This window comes from Coniophora puteana (genome assembly GCF_000271625.1).
Source record: "Coniophora puteana RWD-64-598 SS2 unplaced genomic scaffold CONPUscaffold_1, whole genome shotgun sequence".
NCBI lineage: Eukaryota > Fungi > Basidiomycota > Agaricomycetes > Boletales > Coniophoraceae > Coniophora > Coniophora puteana.
The window spans coordinates 998,791-1,015,912 of NW_006913053.1; the positions used below are offsets into that span (position 1 = coordinate 998,791).

The window sequence follows — 17,122 nt, forward strand, 5'->3', positions numbered from 1 at the left end:
CTGGTATGGAGAGTTTAGTGGCATCTTGCTTGACGTATGAAGCGGGTCTGAACCCGCCAGCAGCTTCATAGGCACCGAAACACTGTCTTTGCTGATTTTGCTCAAAAACCTGACTAAATTGGGCTCAGCGCAGTACGGTCCCAAAACTCCGCTATGGGATTTTCGGACCAAACACAATATTGGCAACTCTTCGACTCTGTCACTGGTACATAATTGCGGCGATCTCGTCAGCATACATACAAGCTCTATGTTGGTCGCGGACGTGCACGAACGTTCAATGTTTACCCTTGTAATATTCGTTCGCTTGACACCGAGCTCGAAGCTCGTCTGAAGTCCAACTCTCGGTTGATTGTTCAAATTTGTCCGCGTTCGGGGCGGACGGCGCTCCCTGAATATCGTCGCTGTCAAGTCGGGGCTCCTATCTGGTCGCATTGAACTCCTCAATGTCACGTTTTCCTGGCATATGATATCTATGAAATCCAACAAGTCAGCTATGACATAGATGCTCTTCACCGCGTCGTAATCAAGTTACGTCAAGCACTCGTCCAGCCTTTGCCCCGTCAACTATTAGTGATGTCAAAACATCTGAAACACGGGTGGGCGTGGTCCATTGACGTCCAACGTCGTCGTGGGCACGACGGTTGCAACCTTCGAGTCCATCAGTCGATGGTGTACATGGCACCTTCGCGCTCTCGGGGAATAAGACGTGCTAACGCCTATGTTCGCACAGGAAGCGCATCGCCATCGGACTAAATATTCCTAGTACCATCAAACCCTTCAAGAAGCCCATTCAAGTTACCAGTGGGGAACCATTGGACGATGTGGACCGTCATGTATATAAATGCGAGTGAAACGGCCACGCATTCAAAGTGAATTCCCTATGTCTGCCTCCTTCGATATCGCTCATGTAGAACAATGGAAGGCCAGTTTTTACAGCCTGAATGTAAGACATGCCTTGGGTCTTCCCATAGTTGCTGCTCACAATATTATCCTTTGTTGACTAGGCAATTTACAGTGAGTCGAGACGTTCTACTGGATGTATAGACATAAGACTGAACACCGCCCTAGTTTGCACGTTAGCTATATGGGTAAGACGTTAGACTATGGACAATGAGGCGCTATTAACTATTACCTCGTCTAGGTGTATGATTACATCCTAACGCTTGACGATGAGGTGCGTCCCCAGGGCTGCGTTGGCTAGGCTGCCGTGGAGATATTGATAGGGCTCTAGGTTGTCTACATGCGAAAAGCTCGCTTCCGGCTAGCCAAATCATTTTATGTCGTTGCCCGCTATATGACGTTCCCTATGCTGGGCCTCCACCTCTTCTGTGAGTGGACATCGCAACTTGTGCGCGCACTTCGTGATGTCCGCCGACGAATCAGATAATTCTTTCTCGGGAGACACTCCATCAGTACGTATATCTTCATATGATGCACATTGGAGTACAGGCCTTGAATCATATCCGCGGACAGCTTTGCCAGAAACTCGTCACTCCAGCAACTGGTGAGGTCTTACTGTGATGTTCATATCAACTCCATATCACTCACTACAATGATGCGGTAGTGCTGAGCACGTCCGTAGTCCTTGGATCAGAATGTGAGGCCATCCCCAACGTAACGACGCAGAAGGCTGTCTGACTGCCTAAAAGCATTATTCATTATGCGTGTCTACGCCCTATGGGAGCGTAACAAGCGGATACTGGTTCTCATCGTGACAAGCTTGGTGGTAAATTTGGGCCCATGTCATCTTATACACGTACCGGAACTTACGATAAATCAGCTTGTTATCCTCGCCACTATCCTCGTCACGTTCCAACCGCCGACGTCGGTCGTTAACTGTGAGTGTCGTGCCTACCCTGTTAGACGTTGCGAGATGCTCAGAGACGCTAGACATCGAGTTTAACGGAACAAATGCTTCGAGTTGCTTCATCCTTTACCCAGCTGTCCTTTCAGCTTGCCCTTACATCTTCCTCATCGCATTTCAGGCAGAGCTACTAATTCTCACGTTAATACGAGGGATGCAACGGCTTCACGACACAAACTGCGATATCTACGGATTGCTGATACGACATAATGCATTCTACTTTGCATGCGGAGTAGGTACGTGCCGAAATCTGCCTTTAGATCGATCCCTCCGCTCAAAATGAGAACAATATCAAGTCTGCTCCGTGGTCAACATAGTCGTCACATTCGTAGCCGACGTAAGCTGTCTCAGTTCCCCGTATCGACATCCCACTTAGTCTTCCTTGCCTCCCACCAGTATGCATACGTCGCCCTCTTCTACAAGTACGTGTGAGTGCAAGGTATCGATTCACATGCTAAAACTCTACGTTGTGTCTGCGTAGTTTACAGGTGGTTTTACAAGCTCTACTTGTAACCCGGATGCACCGCATGTTGTGGCTTAACGAGGACCAGTGTAACTGGCGGCCAGGTCCCACCTTTACCATCACCGTGGCGGACGTTGAGAACTCTTCGTTATGGGATGATTAGGTTTAATTTATCATGAATGCATCATCCCGAGGATTGCTTTAAGCTCGAAATTGGCGAAAACTGGGTTCTGATGTGATGGAAAACGATGTGTGTACCCCGTAACACATATAGGCTGTCATCTCCTCACGGCCATGCTTGTAAAACATGGCGATAAGAGCAAATCCATGGATACATTAATCCCCAAAGCAGAGGCAGGAGTAGATGAAGCATCGTATAGTAGGAAAGTAGCATAGCATTGAGTTGAAAAGGTATAAGCGTCCATTCGGTCACAGCAACACATGCGCCGGACTCAACATGCATATAGGCTTGACCTTCTTCTCCGCCGCAACGGCCTCGACGGCCTCACGCGTAATGACTACCATCAGCTGTTCCTCGTTCCTCAGCGTGCCGACCTCCTCGGTCTCCCCATCCACTTGCGACGGCGTGGGTCTAGCCGAAGCTGGTTCGCTATCCCTAATCACAGAAGCGGTGGTAACTCGTCGCCGGACGAGGAGGCCGCATTCGTTGAGCGCAAATGCGCAGTCTTCTACGCGCATGTTCGTCGCACGGGAAATTTCCTCCAGTGTGCAGCGAACGACGACATGCGATGTCACGCTTCCGTCCAAATTTGGGGTGCTTTCAATTGTGCGGAGGGAGTTGATGGTTTCTGAGGGCAAAATGAAGACGAGAGGCATCGAGGTTGATGAGCTGCGCCGAAGTGACAGCCGGAGAACGGGATGCCCTTACCGTCGGACCACCAGCCTGTGGTAGATGTACCGTCAATTTCGCCTGCCCATCCTTTAAGCTGCTTCTTTTTCCGCTCACCATTCGGTGTTACGGTAGCAAAGCTGTTAAGGTTTGGGAGGCCTCCAATGGAATTAACCTGAATATCGGGAGGCAAGATATTCAAGAGACGTCTGAGAAGACACATATCTCAAAGTTATTCACCATAATAGTAAAAAATGACGCGCACCTGAAGAATCGGATGAGAGTGCCGACCCAGTAGGTGAGGTAGCTTCTGAGACCCAAATCTGACAAAGGCCGTTCTGGCGTGCCGACTTTACCAGCCCTTCGCGAAAGTTCGTAGCCTATCCGTGAACTCAGGAATGGCTGACGAGACTTAATCAGGTCAACTTACTAAATTCAATGAGGAGCATTCCATAACCCTTTCGCTGATAGGGAGGAAGAACAACTATGCATGCGAGGTTGTAGTCATCGTACGAAACCTTTTCCTGCACTTCATGCCTTAGCAACACCATTTTCGGCGTTTATATCCTGAAGACCTACTTTGGAGAAAAACCCGATAACATGGTCGCGTTGAGAGTCGGCGTCGGTTAGGATGTAGAAGAGGACTTGATATAATTTTGAGTATTATAACAAAGCCAAGTTTTCTGCCATGGAGCGCTTACAATTATCGCAGTCGAAGAATATTGTCTTGACGTCAATGAAAAGTTTCCCAAACAATGCAAGGTTTTGACAGTACAGCTTAGTGTAATTGCAACGTTAGAAGTTTTGAGACGGTTATAGTGGGCAATGCATACCTTTTCCTTTGCCCCGTCTACCTCCCAGATTATATGCGCGCCTCGTTGATAGACTTTCTCGCCAGGAGGATGCCGTTTGTCGCACCGTTTCTTCAGATGCCATCGTAAGCACGGTAGGGAGTCGGGTATACTCAGCAAATCAACTCACGGCGTGTAGCTCCCATGAACCTCCATCCGACATATACTTGAAGCACCTATCGCACACCCATAAAAGCGAATTTTCGCCTTGAAGATGCGAGCGGGTGAGTCCTCCGGCAAATAAATCGGAGGTGCGGCCATGTGTTCGGACACTCGTGCGTGGTACGCCGGGTATCTTGGAGCCAACGACACTCTTGCCCGCCGCAGCCAGGCCTTTGGTTGGTGCTTTGATAGGAACGGTAGGGTCGGGTGAGCTTTGGGAAGATTTCGATGGGTTTGTTGAGGAAGAGGTAGCAGAAGGACGTCGCGGGTAGGAAGTCGTTGTCAATGGATTGAGTTGAGCTGGGTCTTCGAGTTCGGAGTCGGTCAGGGGGTATGGGGAGAAATACCTAGGGTGTGTCGTTCAACACTAGGCATAAGCTGCTCAAAAACATGCGGACGCACCATGTCTTGATCTGATACCCTGCGAAGTTAACCTTGTCAAAGTTGCGTTTTGCGGTGATTTGCTTGTGGTGTTGGAGGTCGAATTCTTCTTCCGTCAGACCGCTATCGGCCAGCGACTTGGTTCCCTCCATAACCGCTTCTGAGATGTCTTCAAGGCTCTCCGAGACATACTCCATCGTTGAAGGGCCGACGTTGCTGGAGAGAGGTTCTTCTAGTATTGGAGGGTTCTGACGCAGGTCAACATGGCTGGATTGGCGTTTACGCTTCCGAGCGCGGGTCTGGCTCTCGGGGAGCGTGTCAGGGTCCACGAGTTGCAGGTCTTCTCCAGGTAGCCATTCGTCCATGCGCTTGTCCGCACCTTCATAGTGGACGTAGACCTGGCCATCAGGTCGTCGTTGGAGGACTTGGGCAAGTTCTGGGGGTGGAGTCGTGACTTCGGTTGGTCAAACGCGGCAAATGTAGCGTGGCTTACGACTGATGCCGTTCCTCTCCACAGCATACAGCACCTGGTTGCTGGACGTCATGTTGCAATGCCTTTGGGGTAGTAATCAGACAGAGAGATGTCTCAGCGCAATGGGTAGTTGAGGTGCTGTGTATTCGGCCTACAACCTCGGGGAGGACGCGAAACGCGTCTCAACCAATTAGGTAAACGGATGTTTTCCAAACCGAAACGCCGCTTCCAACGCTGAATCAGTTCGTAACTCGTTCACCGAGGTCGACTGGTCCAATCTTGAGAAGGTACATCCTGGCAAGGAAGTGCGACCTTCGTAGCAACTCGACGCCAACCCATGTCATACATACATTGTGATAGGCACTAAAATTGTTTGCGATTATTCACTGACAGCAACATCTTATTGAGACGGTATTCGTACAGCTTTGAGCGCCATGTACTCATTTTTGCTTCATCCACTTTTCAAAACTCTCCTGCAACTCGTTATTCCTTGAGACAGTCTGGATTTGTGGGAAGGCAAAGGTGTTTTCCAGCCTAGAGCAATCGTATACTTGTTTTCAAAGTATTTGCTAGCCATTCTGGCTCGAGGACTGTTGTCATAGAGAAGAGAAGTCTCTTAGGAAGGTCGCTGGACTCCAAAGGGCAAATATCCGGTACATGCTCTCTTAGTACCACTTGCGATATGTCCAGAATTCTCCAATCCTCTCCAATCCTGATGATGGAGCCAAGAACGGTCACGAGAGCTTGCTCTGGGCAAATGTATTCAAGCTTCCAGCTCAGCTCACAAGACGGCCAATGTCAAGGCAGTGAATCGCAATCCAGACGTTAGAGGTGCATTGAGACCAACAATGACGACATTGCGACTAGCCACGATTCTCAAAAGAGCGAAAGGCTGTAGATGGTGGCGGCACAACTTGGAATGGCTGGAGGTGTGTCACTCGAGGCAATGTAAGCCTTGCATAAGCCTGCAAATTCAGAGAGCCCATGGAGCTAGCAGCGGGAGTTCTCGATTTAAAGCGTTGGCTGGGTAGCATTCCCTCGCCACATCCATGTGGTCCAACGCAGAGCTAGAAATCGCTTTAACAGAGATCTAGCATGATACCCTAGAATCAAACAAGGAGACTTGTGTCCGTCGTAAATCCGTGATATGAGGTGGACCAGCTCAATGAAGAGTTCTTCGCCTGATGAGCGTTTGATGCAACGACAGGGCACCATAGTAGGCGCATGCACGAGGACATTGAGGCGTGTTGAGGATAATCGTGAAACCAAGAGTAGTCCCTTTCTCGGCATCGGGGACCTTGTAAGCCAGAGGATGTCATGAGAATCGCCGCCAGCGCCTTGCGATTTCGCAAGCAAGAACTTCCAGCAACTGACGGCTGACCTCGAATGATTCTGTGGAAAACCTAAGAAACAACAAGAAGCGGAAAGCTCAGCGGACGTCGGATGTAGACTAGCCAGGCATTTTTTTAGCAAAGTCAAACTCGGCGATAGACAGTCAAAATACGAGGGTAAGGCGAGAAATGGAGATGGAGGTAAGGGGCAGTGGATGCGATTTAGGTTCAACAACTCGATGTCGAAGACTTCAAATTTTCAAAGTCAGCAAAGCCAAGTGCCTCTAAACCTCTGCTTCGGTCCTAGCTTGAGTATACGTTGGTGGACCTTAGCAAATCAAACAAGAATGACCTTCCTTTCTCAGCAACCACCAACTGTTTGGTCTGGCACCCCTAGAGGACCCCGGTATTTTCGGCAGCCTCGTCAGACCTTGCATAGCTCAGTGACGTTGCACAAAGGAATAGAATATCAACTCCCGTACCTTAAGTACAATCCAAACCCAACCATAGACGTAGTGATAGCCCATCAACATGGCACCGGTCCCGCCGGAATCACTCAAGCCGCCCTCGGGCACACGCAGCACGCGGAACTCAACGGGACTTCGCCCAACAGCGACGGCCCCAACCCATCCCCGCACAGCAAAAGAAATCATAGAGAAACCATCCAGGCCAACAACCATCACAACGTACACGGAGGCCTCCGGCTTGATCACCCCCTCCCTCCCGAAGTCCCCAGCCAATAGCTCAGCAATCGCCATCCTCACCCACGGACTACTCGAATACGTGGACAACAACCCGGACATCCCCCAGGGCGTCTCCGACGTGCTAAGGGCCTACGCCATTCTCATACGCCGGTCCCGAGCGGAAGAACAGACGACCGAACTAATGGAGGCATGGAGAGAACGACTGGAAAAAGAAGCGCCCGCCCCCCTGGCACTCCTCCGGACGGCCAGCGAGACAGCTCACGACGTCATGTCGGCGAACGAAGACGCAAAGATAGCTTTAATAGACGCGACCACCACATTCCAGAAAGAAAGCAAGAAACTAGAGGACACGGCGGCTGAGCTGGAGAGCAAGGCAAAGACGCTCTCCATGGCCATCGACTTGAGGACGAACGCGCCTCAACCCGCCCACCTCAACTACGCGTCAGCCGTGAAGACTACCCGACCCCCCAAGGAACAGGCCCGAGCGCTGGCGCGCCGCACCGCCATTTCGAAGAGTGTGCTGGTCGCTCAAACCAACGAGCCGGGGTCGGAGTGGAAGACGATGGAAGAAAAAGTGCTGGTAGAGAAGGCGAAGGTGGCATTGGAGGGCCTGGAGGCGAAGGGAGTCACAGGAATACAAGGTGCGTCGATCATTTCCGCAAAGAAGCTGACCAGTGGAGACGTATCTTTTACCCTCTCCTCGGCCGAAGCGGCGGAGGCAATCAACTCAGAGGACACCCGGAAAGCGTTTGCAGAGGGCTTCGCCCCCAACGCGGTGGTAAAACCCCCGGTTTTCGTGGTGATCACAGAGTTCGTGCCCGTCTCTTTCGACCCGAGCTCGAAGGAGGAGGTCGAGGAAGTGCTAGCAAGTTCAGGCCTCCCAGTAGGAGGGGTCACCTGGGCCGAGTGGATCAAACGGGTGGCCAGACGCAAGCCGGGGCAACGCACGGCCCACCTAAAAACGGCCTTCACGTCTGCGACGATGGCCAACAAGGCCATCGAGGAAGGAATGATGGTCGAAGGCCGTCGGGTTTATTCTAGAAAATCACTCCCGGAACCACCACGATGCTTCAAGTGCCAATCGACAAAGGGTGAACACATGGCAGCGACGTGCCCGGCTCTGGGATGGACGTGCGCGTTCTGCGCGGGTGCACACAGCACGGACAAGTGCGACGCAGTGCCCGGCTCCGCCCCCAAGTGCACGAACTGCGCGAAGGCGGGCAACCAACATGACCACATGGCCTCGGACTGGAACTGCCCAACGACGGAGACCAACCGCACCAAGTACCAACGCGCCCACCCCGAGGCGCAGTTCCGCCTCTTCCCGACAGACGACCCGGCGACCTGGGAACGCGTCGACGGAACTAACCCCCCCCAGGCACCCCCAGCGCTCACCATCACAGAATTCCCGACGCTGTCGCAGCCACCACCCCAACAGGAAGCAGTGGGCGCCACGATGCTCCCAGCGACACAGGGAACGAAACCGACAAGCCACCAAGCCATCCCTCGACCCACCCTCCCCACCTATCCGGCGGCGCCGACAGCCCAGCGGGGCTCAGTCCCTAACCCGGCCATCCAAAAATCGACCAAGAAGTACAGGGGCGCCCAGGCCAAGGGCGGGGCGAAACGGGTGAAGTCAACGCGAGACCCGCCGCCTCACCAAACTCTACCGGCGCTGTTCGCTAGATCGCAGACTCCCTCTCAGGCAGGAGCGCCGTCCGAATTCGGAGACATCTCCGAAGGTCTCGCGGCTGACGAAACCTGGAGCACCGCGTACGAAGGGGCGAACACAACACAACACAACACCAACTTATGATACACACACCAACACCGCCCCTCAAGTCGATAACGCTCTGGCAACAGAACCTGAACAAATCCGAAAAGGGCCAACGGGAGTGGCTCCATTCACTAGACCCCCGCAGATACGCCATAGCGGCGATCCAGGAACCAGGCCTCAGTCCCTTTACTAACCTAACCCCGGCGGGGTCGCACTGGTCTGCGATCTACCCGCCGACCCACCACGTCAGCGGCGGGGGCCGCACTCGTTCTATTCTCCTCATCAGCAACGACCTTCTATCGAAGAAACACTGGACGATAGTCCCGGTATCACACCCGGACATAACGGCGGTAGACGTCGACACCGGGTCAGGTATAATTCGATTTTATAATATGTACGTCGATGGAACTCACGACGGGGCGCTGGACGCCCTCGAGACTCATCTCCAAGCGGAGGAGGAACGCAGCCCATCGGCTTCGGCCCCGGCACCAGACCACATGGTGTGGCTGGGTGACTTCAACCGCCACCATCCGTTGTGGGATGACCCAGCCAACGATCACCTCTTCACGGCGGCTAACATGCGGGCGGCCGACCGCCTGGTTGCACTACTAGCCGACTACAACATGGAGATGGCGCTACCCCACGGAATACCGACGCTGGAGGCGTCGACGACGAGCAACTACACGCGCCCGGACAACGTTTTCTGCAACGCAGAACTGACAGACCTTTTCACGCAGTGCGACGTACGGCCGGAGTTGAGGCCGATAAAAACTGACCATCTCCCGATCATCAGCCAGCTCCAAGTCAAGACGGTGGCGGCACACCCAATCTCACGCAAGAACTATCGTGCAATGGACCAAGATAAGCTCCGATCAGAGCTCCGCTCCCGACTGAAACACCTCCCCCCTATCGAGAGCATAATTGATGAAGAAACTTTCTACAGATATCTTGAACACGTCACGAAGGCCATCGAGGCCGCAGTTGAGGCAGCAGTACCCCTAGCAAAGATATCCCCGTTCACAAGACGATGGTGGACTGCTGACCTCACGGCGCTCCGAGCGACGTACAGAAGCCTGCGAGGTCGGGCCTTCCGCCGTCGCCATCAGCGCGGTGACCCGATACATGAGGAGTGCTCGCGAGCGCACACCAAGTACGCGGACGCTATCGACGAAGCGAAGCGCGAGCACTGGGAGGACTGGCTCGAGAAGGTGGACCCCGACTCCATCTGGACGGGCCACCGATACGTCAGCCAACCGCCGTCGGACGGCAGTTACCAGCGCATCCCAACGTTGGTGGAAACGGGCGAGGGGGGCGAGCGGGCCCCAATCAACGACAACAGAGCCAAGAGCGACCTGCTCTTTAGAACATTCTTCCCCGCCCCGCCGCCCCCTTCCTCTCAGCCTCCCCTGCCCTCATCCTCTGCGGATCGGCCGGAGGTGGAGTTCACGCCCGTCTCGGACCAACAGATCAGTCGAGCGGTGCGACGACTGCAACCATACAAGGCCCCAGGCCCGAACGGCGTCGCAAACGCGGTGTTCACGCATGCTGATGATATCCTTCTACCCTACCTAGGCCCGCTCTTCCGAGCCACATTCGCCCTGGAGGTCTACCCCCAGGAGTGGAGGCAGCACATCACGATAGTGCTCCGGAAGCCGGGTCGTCCCGACTACTCACAGGCTAAAGCGTACCGCCCCATCGCTTTGCTGGACACAATGGCAAAGTTACTCTCGTCATGCGTGGCAGAGTCCCTTGTCCATATGGCAGAGACTCACAACATGCTCCCGGCCAACCACTTCGGAGGAAGGCCGGGCCGCACTACTTCTGACTCCCTCCACCTTTTTAGCAAGTTTGTTCACGACGCATGGGCGCACCCCACCGACCACCACGTCTCCGCGTTATTCCTCGACGTCAAGGGAGCCTTCCCCAGCGTCAACGTCGACCGGCTCCTCCGGGACCTTTCAGACAAAGGGGTACCGGGGGAATATGTAGGATGGCTACGAAGACGGCTAACAGGGCGAGTCACCCGCCTGGCCTTCGACGACTATACGTCAGCGGATTTTCACGTACAGGGCGGTCTTGATCAAGGCTGCCCACTCTCACCCATACTATACGTACTTTACAATTCCCCCCTCCTGACCCTACCAGACGAGAAGAATGGCGAGTCAGGCCTAGGCTTCATCGACGACATCGCGTACCTCGCGCGCGGCCCAACCATCGAAAAAGCCAACGACAAGCTGCGGGACCTAATGGAGCGACGCAACGGCGCCCTCGAGTGGAGTCGCTCCCACACGTGCCAGTTCGAGCTCGACAAGACAGCGCTACTCAGCCTCACCCGCCGAACAGCTCCCCACCCAGACAAACCGCGTGCGCGAACACAACTCCCTCGACCACCGATCACGATAGATGGCCACGAGATCAAGGCCTCAACATCACACAAGTTCCTAGGCGTCATCATCGATGACCAGCTCCGCTGGAAGGAACAAGCAGCCCACGCCTTGGGAAAAGGCATGAAGTATGTACTAGCATGCAACCGACTGGCCAACGCCGGTAAGGGTATCCGGGCCGCATTCATTCGTAGATTATACATTTCCGTTGTTATTCCGAAACTATTGTATGCCGCTGACGTGTGGGCCACTTCATCTTTAGCGCAGGGTTCCAGAGGGCTAGTTTCGAATCAGGGCGCCGCGGACCAGCAAGACTCAGAAGCAAGACCAACACGTCACAGAACCCCAGCCATGCGAGGCGTCGCTCGCTCCTTCCCCCGGGTCCAATGAATCGCCTCCCGCCAGACAACGGGAGGCATGGGATCAACGGCGACGGACGTCTTAGACTATCATGCCCATCTGCTACCGTTCCCACTCCTCCTCCAACGCGTATGCGCTCGGGCAGCGCTCCGCCTCGTCACCCTCCCACGCTCCCACCCGCTGAACAAACACGTAGCGCAGGCAGCGACCAGATACAGAAAACGTCACCGCTCGCCACTGCACGAACTCCTCCATCACTTCGACCTCCACCCCCGGGAGTTCGAAACCATCACCGCTGTCCGCCGCGACCCCCAGTGGGAACCCACCCATACCACCATCATCCCCCCCAACAAGGAGGAGGCAACGCAACAGCACGCCGACGACCGCGCACCCATCCGAGTGTACTCCGACGGCTCCGCCCACGACGGGGGAGTCGGGGCAGCGGCGGTGCTAACCCGCGGCCGACGCACGCACGTGCTCAAATTCCACCTGGGCCAGAGCACCCACCACACGGTCTACGAAGCAGAACTCGTCAGCATGCTCCTTGCGGCCCACCTCCTAAAACGCGAGCTAGCAAGGCGACAGGGCAGGGCCTTCCTGGGAGTGGACAGCCAGGCGGCGATACGAGCGACAAAGGGATGCTCCCCTACCCCAGGGCATTACCTTGTGGACGCCGTAACGGAGGCGTTCGAAGACCTTCAGGATCGTGGACACCATGTCAGGGTGCGCTGGACGCCGGGCCATGTGGGGATCGACGGGAACGAGCGCGCGGACGAGCTCGCGAAAGCGGCGGCGGAAGGGAACACGAGCCACGTCAGCCGGCTCCCCCGCTTCCTGGTCAAGAGGAAGTGGAAGAACCGCCCGGCAACACCACGGCAGCTCCCCACCAGCCGATCCGCCGCGAAGCAGCAGATCAACGCCTCTCTCGCAGTCAAAGCGATCACGGTGATGTCGCAGTCCCCCAGAGCACCACTCATATCCCAATACGACGCGGCCTTCAAATACTCTCATTTCCTACACGCCACGAAAACACTCCCCCGCCGACAGGCGGTCACGCTCTTCCGCCTGCGGTCACGCCACATAGAACTCAACTCGCATCTAGCGAAAGTTGTCCCCGGAATAGACAAAGGATGCCCTCACTGCGGCGACCCGGAAACCGTCGCCCACTTCCTGCTCCGCTGCCCCCACTATCGCTCCCAACGCGCACGCCTCGCGCGTCGCTTCAGGTGGTTACGCATCCCCCCTATAGGGGAACTCCTGGGCCTCCCGATCCACCAAGAGGCCCTGCTGGACTATGTGAACGCAACTGGCCGCTTCTCGAAGACTGCCCCCCGCGCCCCGACGAACTAGCCCTCGCCCTCGCCCCACACGTCAGGTAAAATTTTATTTTCAAAAGTAAACTAACAACCCCACTCCCACACCGCTTCACCTTCGCACGTTACTCTCGTCTCTCTTGGTATCGTCTCATGGACTTCTAGTACCGTACATGTCAGAACACCTATTCACGACACGGACAACAACCACGCCTCCCACCAACGCGCCCCGAGCTCCCTCTCGATTGCTTTCTCATTTCATAACCACTAACATACTCTACTCTACTAGCACCGTCTATACCTTCACATTCCCGCTCTGCCCCCTGGGGCCATTGTTATATGTCTCTCTTCTTCGGCCCGGACCCTCGAATTCCATACAGTACACTCATAGTTAGATACCTCATGTCTACCATAGGGCGAGGCCCTGCAAGACTTAAAAACTTTTGATTTAAAAAAAAAAAAAAACAAGAATATCGCGAATTAATACTGCGATATGGTTTCTTGCCTAATATCTAATTTCTAGCTAATATACATCTGCCGGAGTGATCTGCAGCTGCAGAGTCTACATGGATTGACAATGGCCCTACCAGGTATCGTACATTCTCATCCTTACCCTATCAGTTTCATTCGCTTTTGCCTGGTCACCATCGACTTCATCTAGCTCCCCAGATAAAAAAGAAGGGAAGCACTGCAGCCGCTGGATCCATTAATCGCGCCACGCCCGCGCCGAAATTCGATGCCATGATCAATTTCGCAGCCTCAGCCGTCGTAAGCGCAAATGCCGATACGGTGCGGCCTTGTCGTCTGAAGTCGTTGAAGTATCCGTCCCTTAGGCTCACTAAGGCAAATTCAACTCGCTATGAGACGGATATGTCTCATACGGAAAGTTACATGAACAAGTCCTAGATTTCCTTCGTTGCATTTGCCATGTACTTAATATGCGTAGCGTAAATCTTCGTGCAGTCCGAATCTGGATGACAGAACCCAAGGAAAAGGACACAACATATGACGATTCAAGCTTCATTCAATGAAAGCTGCGGAGCCAAAGCACGTTCTATGCCTTCTGACCACAGAGAGACTCGCGTTGGAATGAACAGTTGCTGGCCATGAAGAGCATCTGATATGATGAATATATCTGCACCTTGAAGCCACCCAGATGCACTGCACTGTTACGTATGAAAAACCATCGTATAGCGTAGAGGCATGCATGCATAGCATAAGAGATACAGAACGGCGACCGGATGAATAAATGGATAGGTAAGGCATGACCTGTACGCGTATGCGTAATTTACTGCTGCACTGGTGCCTCGTGCTCCACAGCGATGATAGCAGCCCGCTTCTCGGCGATCCGTTGGGCACGGCGTTCCCGAGCAGCCTATACAGAACGGAGACATGAGATGGAGATGTTTTACGAGGTGAAGTATACCGACCTTGTTCTTGGACCGGCGAGCCTCCATCTGGTCGGTGAGGATCTTGGTGCGGTTCTTCTCGGCCTTGGCCTTGTGGATGTACTCCATGAGAACACGCTTGTTCTTGAAGACGTTACCCTTCGATTTTTGGTACAGCGAGTGGTACCTTTATCGTGCGCCAATCGTATGTGAGATCTTCGTCATCCGGCGCAGATGACTGTCTATTGACTCACAGGTGCTTGTCGATCTTGCCAGCCTCTCTGTACTTCCTCAAAAGTCTCCGCAGCACACGCTGGCGGCGCATCCATTGAACCTTCGTGGGCATACGAGCCTCCGCGGTACCCTTCCTCTTACCGGGACCAGTGTGCCGACCCTTCCGTTTGGCGGCAAGGAGGTCCCGGGTGCGGGCGCGAGAGTGGATGACGGTGGGCTTGATGATGACCCGACCGTCCTTGATGAGCTTCTTGACGTGCGAACGGGAGTTGGCGTTGCCGATCTCCGCCTGCTCAGCGGGGTCGAGCCATATTTTGCGCTTGCCAACGCCAGCGACGGCTGCGGCGAGCCGTTTTTGAGAGCGCAGGTTGACCATGTCTGGTTTGATAAGGATTATGTTAGGGCTGCGACGAAAGGGCAAGAGGACGAGGACGAATGGACTGACCTTGATGCCTTGAAGTGTCGAGAGGGTGGGGGCTGGCGAGTCAGCAACCGCAGGAGCCGATACGATGTTACGTAATTCAGCCACATAACTCTATCCCTGACAGCTGAGCAGCACTTCGGCTTCTCCCGAAGCTTATGCTTGTCTGTGACTAAGCCTACGTAGGGAGCATCGTTAACGTCGACGGCGACTTCAAGCTTCAGCGCTTCAGCTTCCAGGGATCAACCGAATGGAACTTTTGCTGCGCATCAAAACACCGCTGCATACACTTTACTATGCACCTTTGCTACTTGTCAATACAGCAAGCTTAAGTTAACTACCCGCGTAATCGTTGGCGTGACTCGCTACATGTAATGCACGCGTAAACAGCACCGGCTACTGTTATGTCAATTACAATGGAGATTGAGGTAAAGGAAAGCGGTACAACTACTACAAAAATCATGAGGTATGTATGCGAAATTAGACGGTACCGTCATGGCGATACGCGGTCAAGAGAGCAGCTGAAGTGTCTCGTATGATGCCTAAAGCTGGTAGAGACCAGAGGGTAAACAGGATTGATGGGTGCTATGCGGAGGGGAGAGCCACTGATGGGCTAAGAGTCATTACCAGCTTACGCCATCACCTGGATCTGTGCCTCAGCGAGGGCCATCGCATGTCCATGGAAATGCCTGGGCTTCTCGACGGCGTGGCAGACCTCTATGCTCTCCAGCCACGGGTGTGCCATGATCGTCTCAATGTTCGCGCGCTGCTTCGGGTCTGGCTCAAGCATCTTCCGGATGAGGCTGCGGCAAGCACGGGGCGAGAGGTTATTAACGGTTGGAGGGAAAGATGCCGCATCTTTCTGCGGAGCGGAACAAGCTTGAGCATAGGCCGCATACAGCGGGTCTGCCTGCTGCGCGACTCGCCACGGCATCTCCTGAAAGTGCAGACAGTAGTAAATAATACCACAGGCCCAGATGTCAACGAGGCGGGCGTCATAAGCTGTAAGGAACAATGAAGGAGTCAGGAGAAGCTGAGAGCCATTGGCGGATCGGCTTACGTTTGCCTAAGAATTGCTCAGGTGCAATGTACGGCTCGCTGCCGCACAAACCCGTCGACATATGGATCGTCGTCTCCCATGGCAGGCGGTAAACGGTTGAGGCACCGTAGTCGCCAATCTAGCCACGGTGTGAGATGCACAGACGCTGACTAGGCAACGCATTTACCTTCAGGTGGCCCTTGGTATCGAAGAAGAGGTTCTCCGGCTTGATATCCCGATGAGCAACACCCTGGCTGTGCAAATAGGAAACCCCATTGAGGATTTGTTTGAAACAGCATTCGACCTCGCTGGGTGACATTCCACCCTTCTTGATGGCGGCGTAAAGATCCCCGCCGGGGCAGAATTCCATGACCTCACACCAACGTTGAGACTCATCTTGTACGAGGTCCACGGTCTCAACGATATTGACGTGGTGTAGAGTCGAAGAAATACAGAATTCGGCAGTGAGTTTCTTAACGTACTCCTTTTCCGACTCGTTCTTTCTTCGTTTACGGAACTCCTAAACCAGGATAAATCAAGGGAGTCGGGTTGAAAGATATTATGATACATACTTTGACGGCATAGAGCCTCTCTTCGCTTCGATCCCACTTGTGAGCGAGCCTGACGACGGAAGTGGCGCCCTTGCCAATGGCGATCTTCTGGCAAACACCATATTTCTGCGTGAGGCTGACTGTACTGTCGCCGGCAATGCTCTTCCGGTCGCCATCGGAATCGGACTTCTTACTGCTTGCATTGGAGCGATTGGATGCTTTGCGAGTGAGCTTGGGCCCAGCCGTAATGAGGTCCTTGAGCGTGAATTTTTGACCCCCATCAGAATGTCCGAATGATGGTCGTCTTGATGGCGGAGCAGATTTTTCCGAGGGCGCCTTTTCAGAAGTGGGCTTGCTCTTCGAGCCTTTGGTAGAGGGTACCGTGAGTTTGTCGCTGGCATTGCCGTTGCCTGCAGAAAAACTCGGGGCCCGGCTCGGGGCCCGGCTCGGAGGTCGCGTCGAAGGCGCACTCCAACATTCACTTTCTGAAGGGGAAGGGGAATCAAAGACGGACGGCGCTGCAGATCCCGGCTGAACATTAGCTGAGACTGCGGAAGCAGGTTGTGCATCTTTGGCG

At 54.1% G+C, this 17,122-nt stretch overlaps 6 protein-coding genes across 6 annotated transcripts; 3 read left to right on the forward strand and 3 right to left on the reverse strand.

Annotated features, from left to right (window-relative positions):
- Positions 1-880: 880 nt before the first annotated feature.
- Positions 881-2,490, forward strand: CONPUDRAFT_161019 (uncharacterized protein; the record flags this gene model as incomplete). The annotated part of the gene is made up of 12 exons (XM_007764916.1): positions 881-943; positions 1,005-1,014; positions 1,069-1,088; positions 1,142-1,174; positions 1,232-1,328; positions 1,384-1,412; positions 1,474-1,504; positions 1,565-1,597; positions 1,650-1,726; positions 1,781-1,838; positions 2,241-2,286; positions 2,346-2,490. 12 exons carry the CDS (start codon positions 881-883, stop codon positions 2,488-2,490), a joined length of 642 nt encoding a protein of 213 aa, XP_007763106.1.
- Positions 2,491-2,586: 96 nt separating this feature from the next.
- Positions 2,587-5,213, reverse strand: CONPUDRAFT_140876 (acyl-CoA N-acyltransferase). The gene is made up of 10 exons (XM_007764917.1): positions 5,065-5,213; positions 4,593-5,007; positions 4,159-4,537; positions 4,011-4,100; positions 3,879-3,954; positions 3,757-3,821; positions 3,608-3,701; positions 3,443-3,557; positions 3,217-3,386; positions 2,587-3,136 (listed from the first exon to the last, which is right to left on the reverse strand). The coding sequence occupies exons 1-10, from the start codon at positions 5,114-5,116 to the stop codon at positions 2,757-2,759; spliced, it is 1,836 nt and encodes a 611-aa protein (XP_007763107.1). The 5' UTR covers positions 5,117-5,213; the 3' UTR covers positions 2,587-2,756.
- Positions 5,214-7,784: 2,571 nt separating this feature from the next.
- Positions 7,785-8,468, forward strand: CONPUDRAFT_43259 (uncharacterized protein; the record flags this gene model as incomplete). The annotated part of the gene is made up of 1 exon (XM_007764206.1): positions 7,785-8,468. A coding segment is annotated over one exon (684 nt), but the record flags the coding sequence as incomplete, so codon positions are not given.
- A 3,641-nt stretch (positions 8,469-12,109) lies between these two features.
- Positions 12,110-12,400, forward strand: CONPUDRAFT_29773 (uncharacterized protein; the record flags this gene model as incomplete). Its single annotated transcript, XM_007764181.1, has 1 exon — positions 12,110-12,400. A coding segment is annotated over one exon (291 nt), but the record flags the coding sequence as incomplete, so codon positions are not given.
- A 1,417-nt stretch (positions 12,401-13,817) lies between these two features.
- Positions 13,818-15,000, reverse strand: CONPUDRAFT_78649 (60S ribosomal protein L19). Its single transcript, XM_007764556.1, has 4 exons — positions 14,980-15,000; positions 14,555-14,912; positions 14,343-14,487; positions 13,818-14,287 (listed from the first exon to the last, which is right to left on the reverse strand). The coding sequence occupies exons 2-4, from the start codon at positions 14,908-14,910 to the stop codon at positions 14,201-14,203; spliced, it is 588 nt and encodes a 195-aa protein (XP_007762746.1). The 5' UTR covers positions 14,911-14,912; positions 14,980-15,000; the 3' UTR covers positions 13,818-14,200.
- A 586-nt stretch (positions 15,001-15,586) lies between these two features.
- CONPUDRAFT_44293 (Pkinase-domain-containing protein) lies at positions 15,587-16,683 on the reverse strand (the record flags this gene model as incomplete). The annotated part of the gene is made up of 4 exons (XM_007764248.1): positions 15,587-15,957; positions 16,016-16,133; positions 16,182-16,514; positions 16,567-16,683. Coding segments are annotated over 4 exons (939 nt in total), but the record flags the coding sequence as incomplete, so codon positions are not given.
- Between the last annotated feature and the right edge of the window lie 439 nt (positions 16,684-17,122).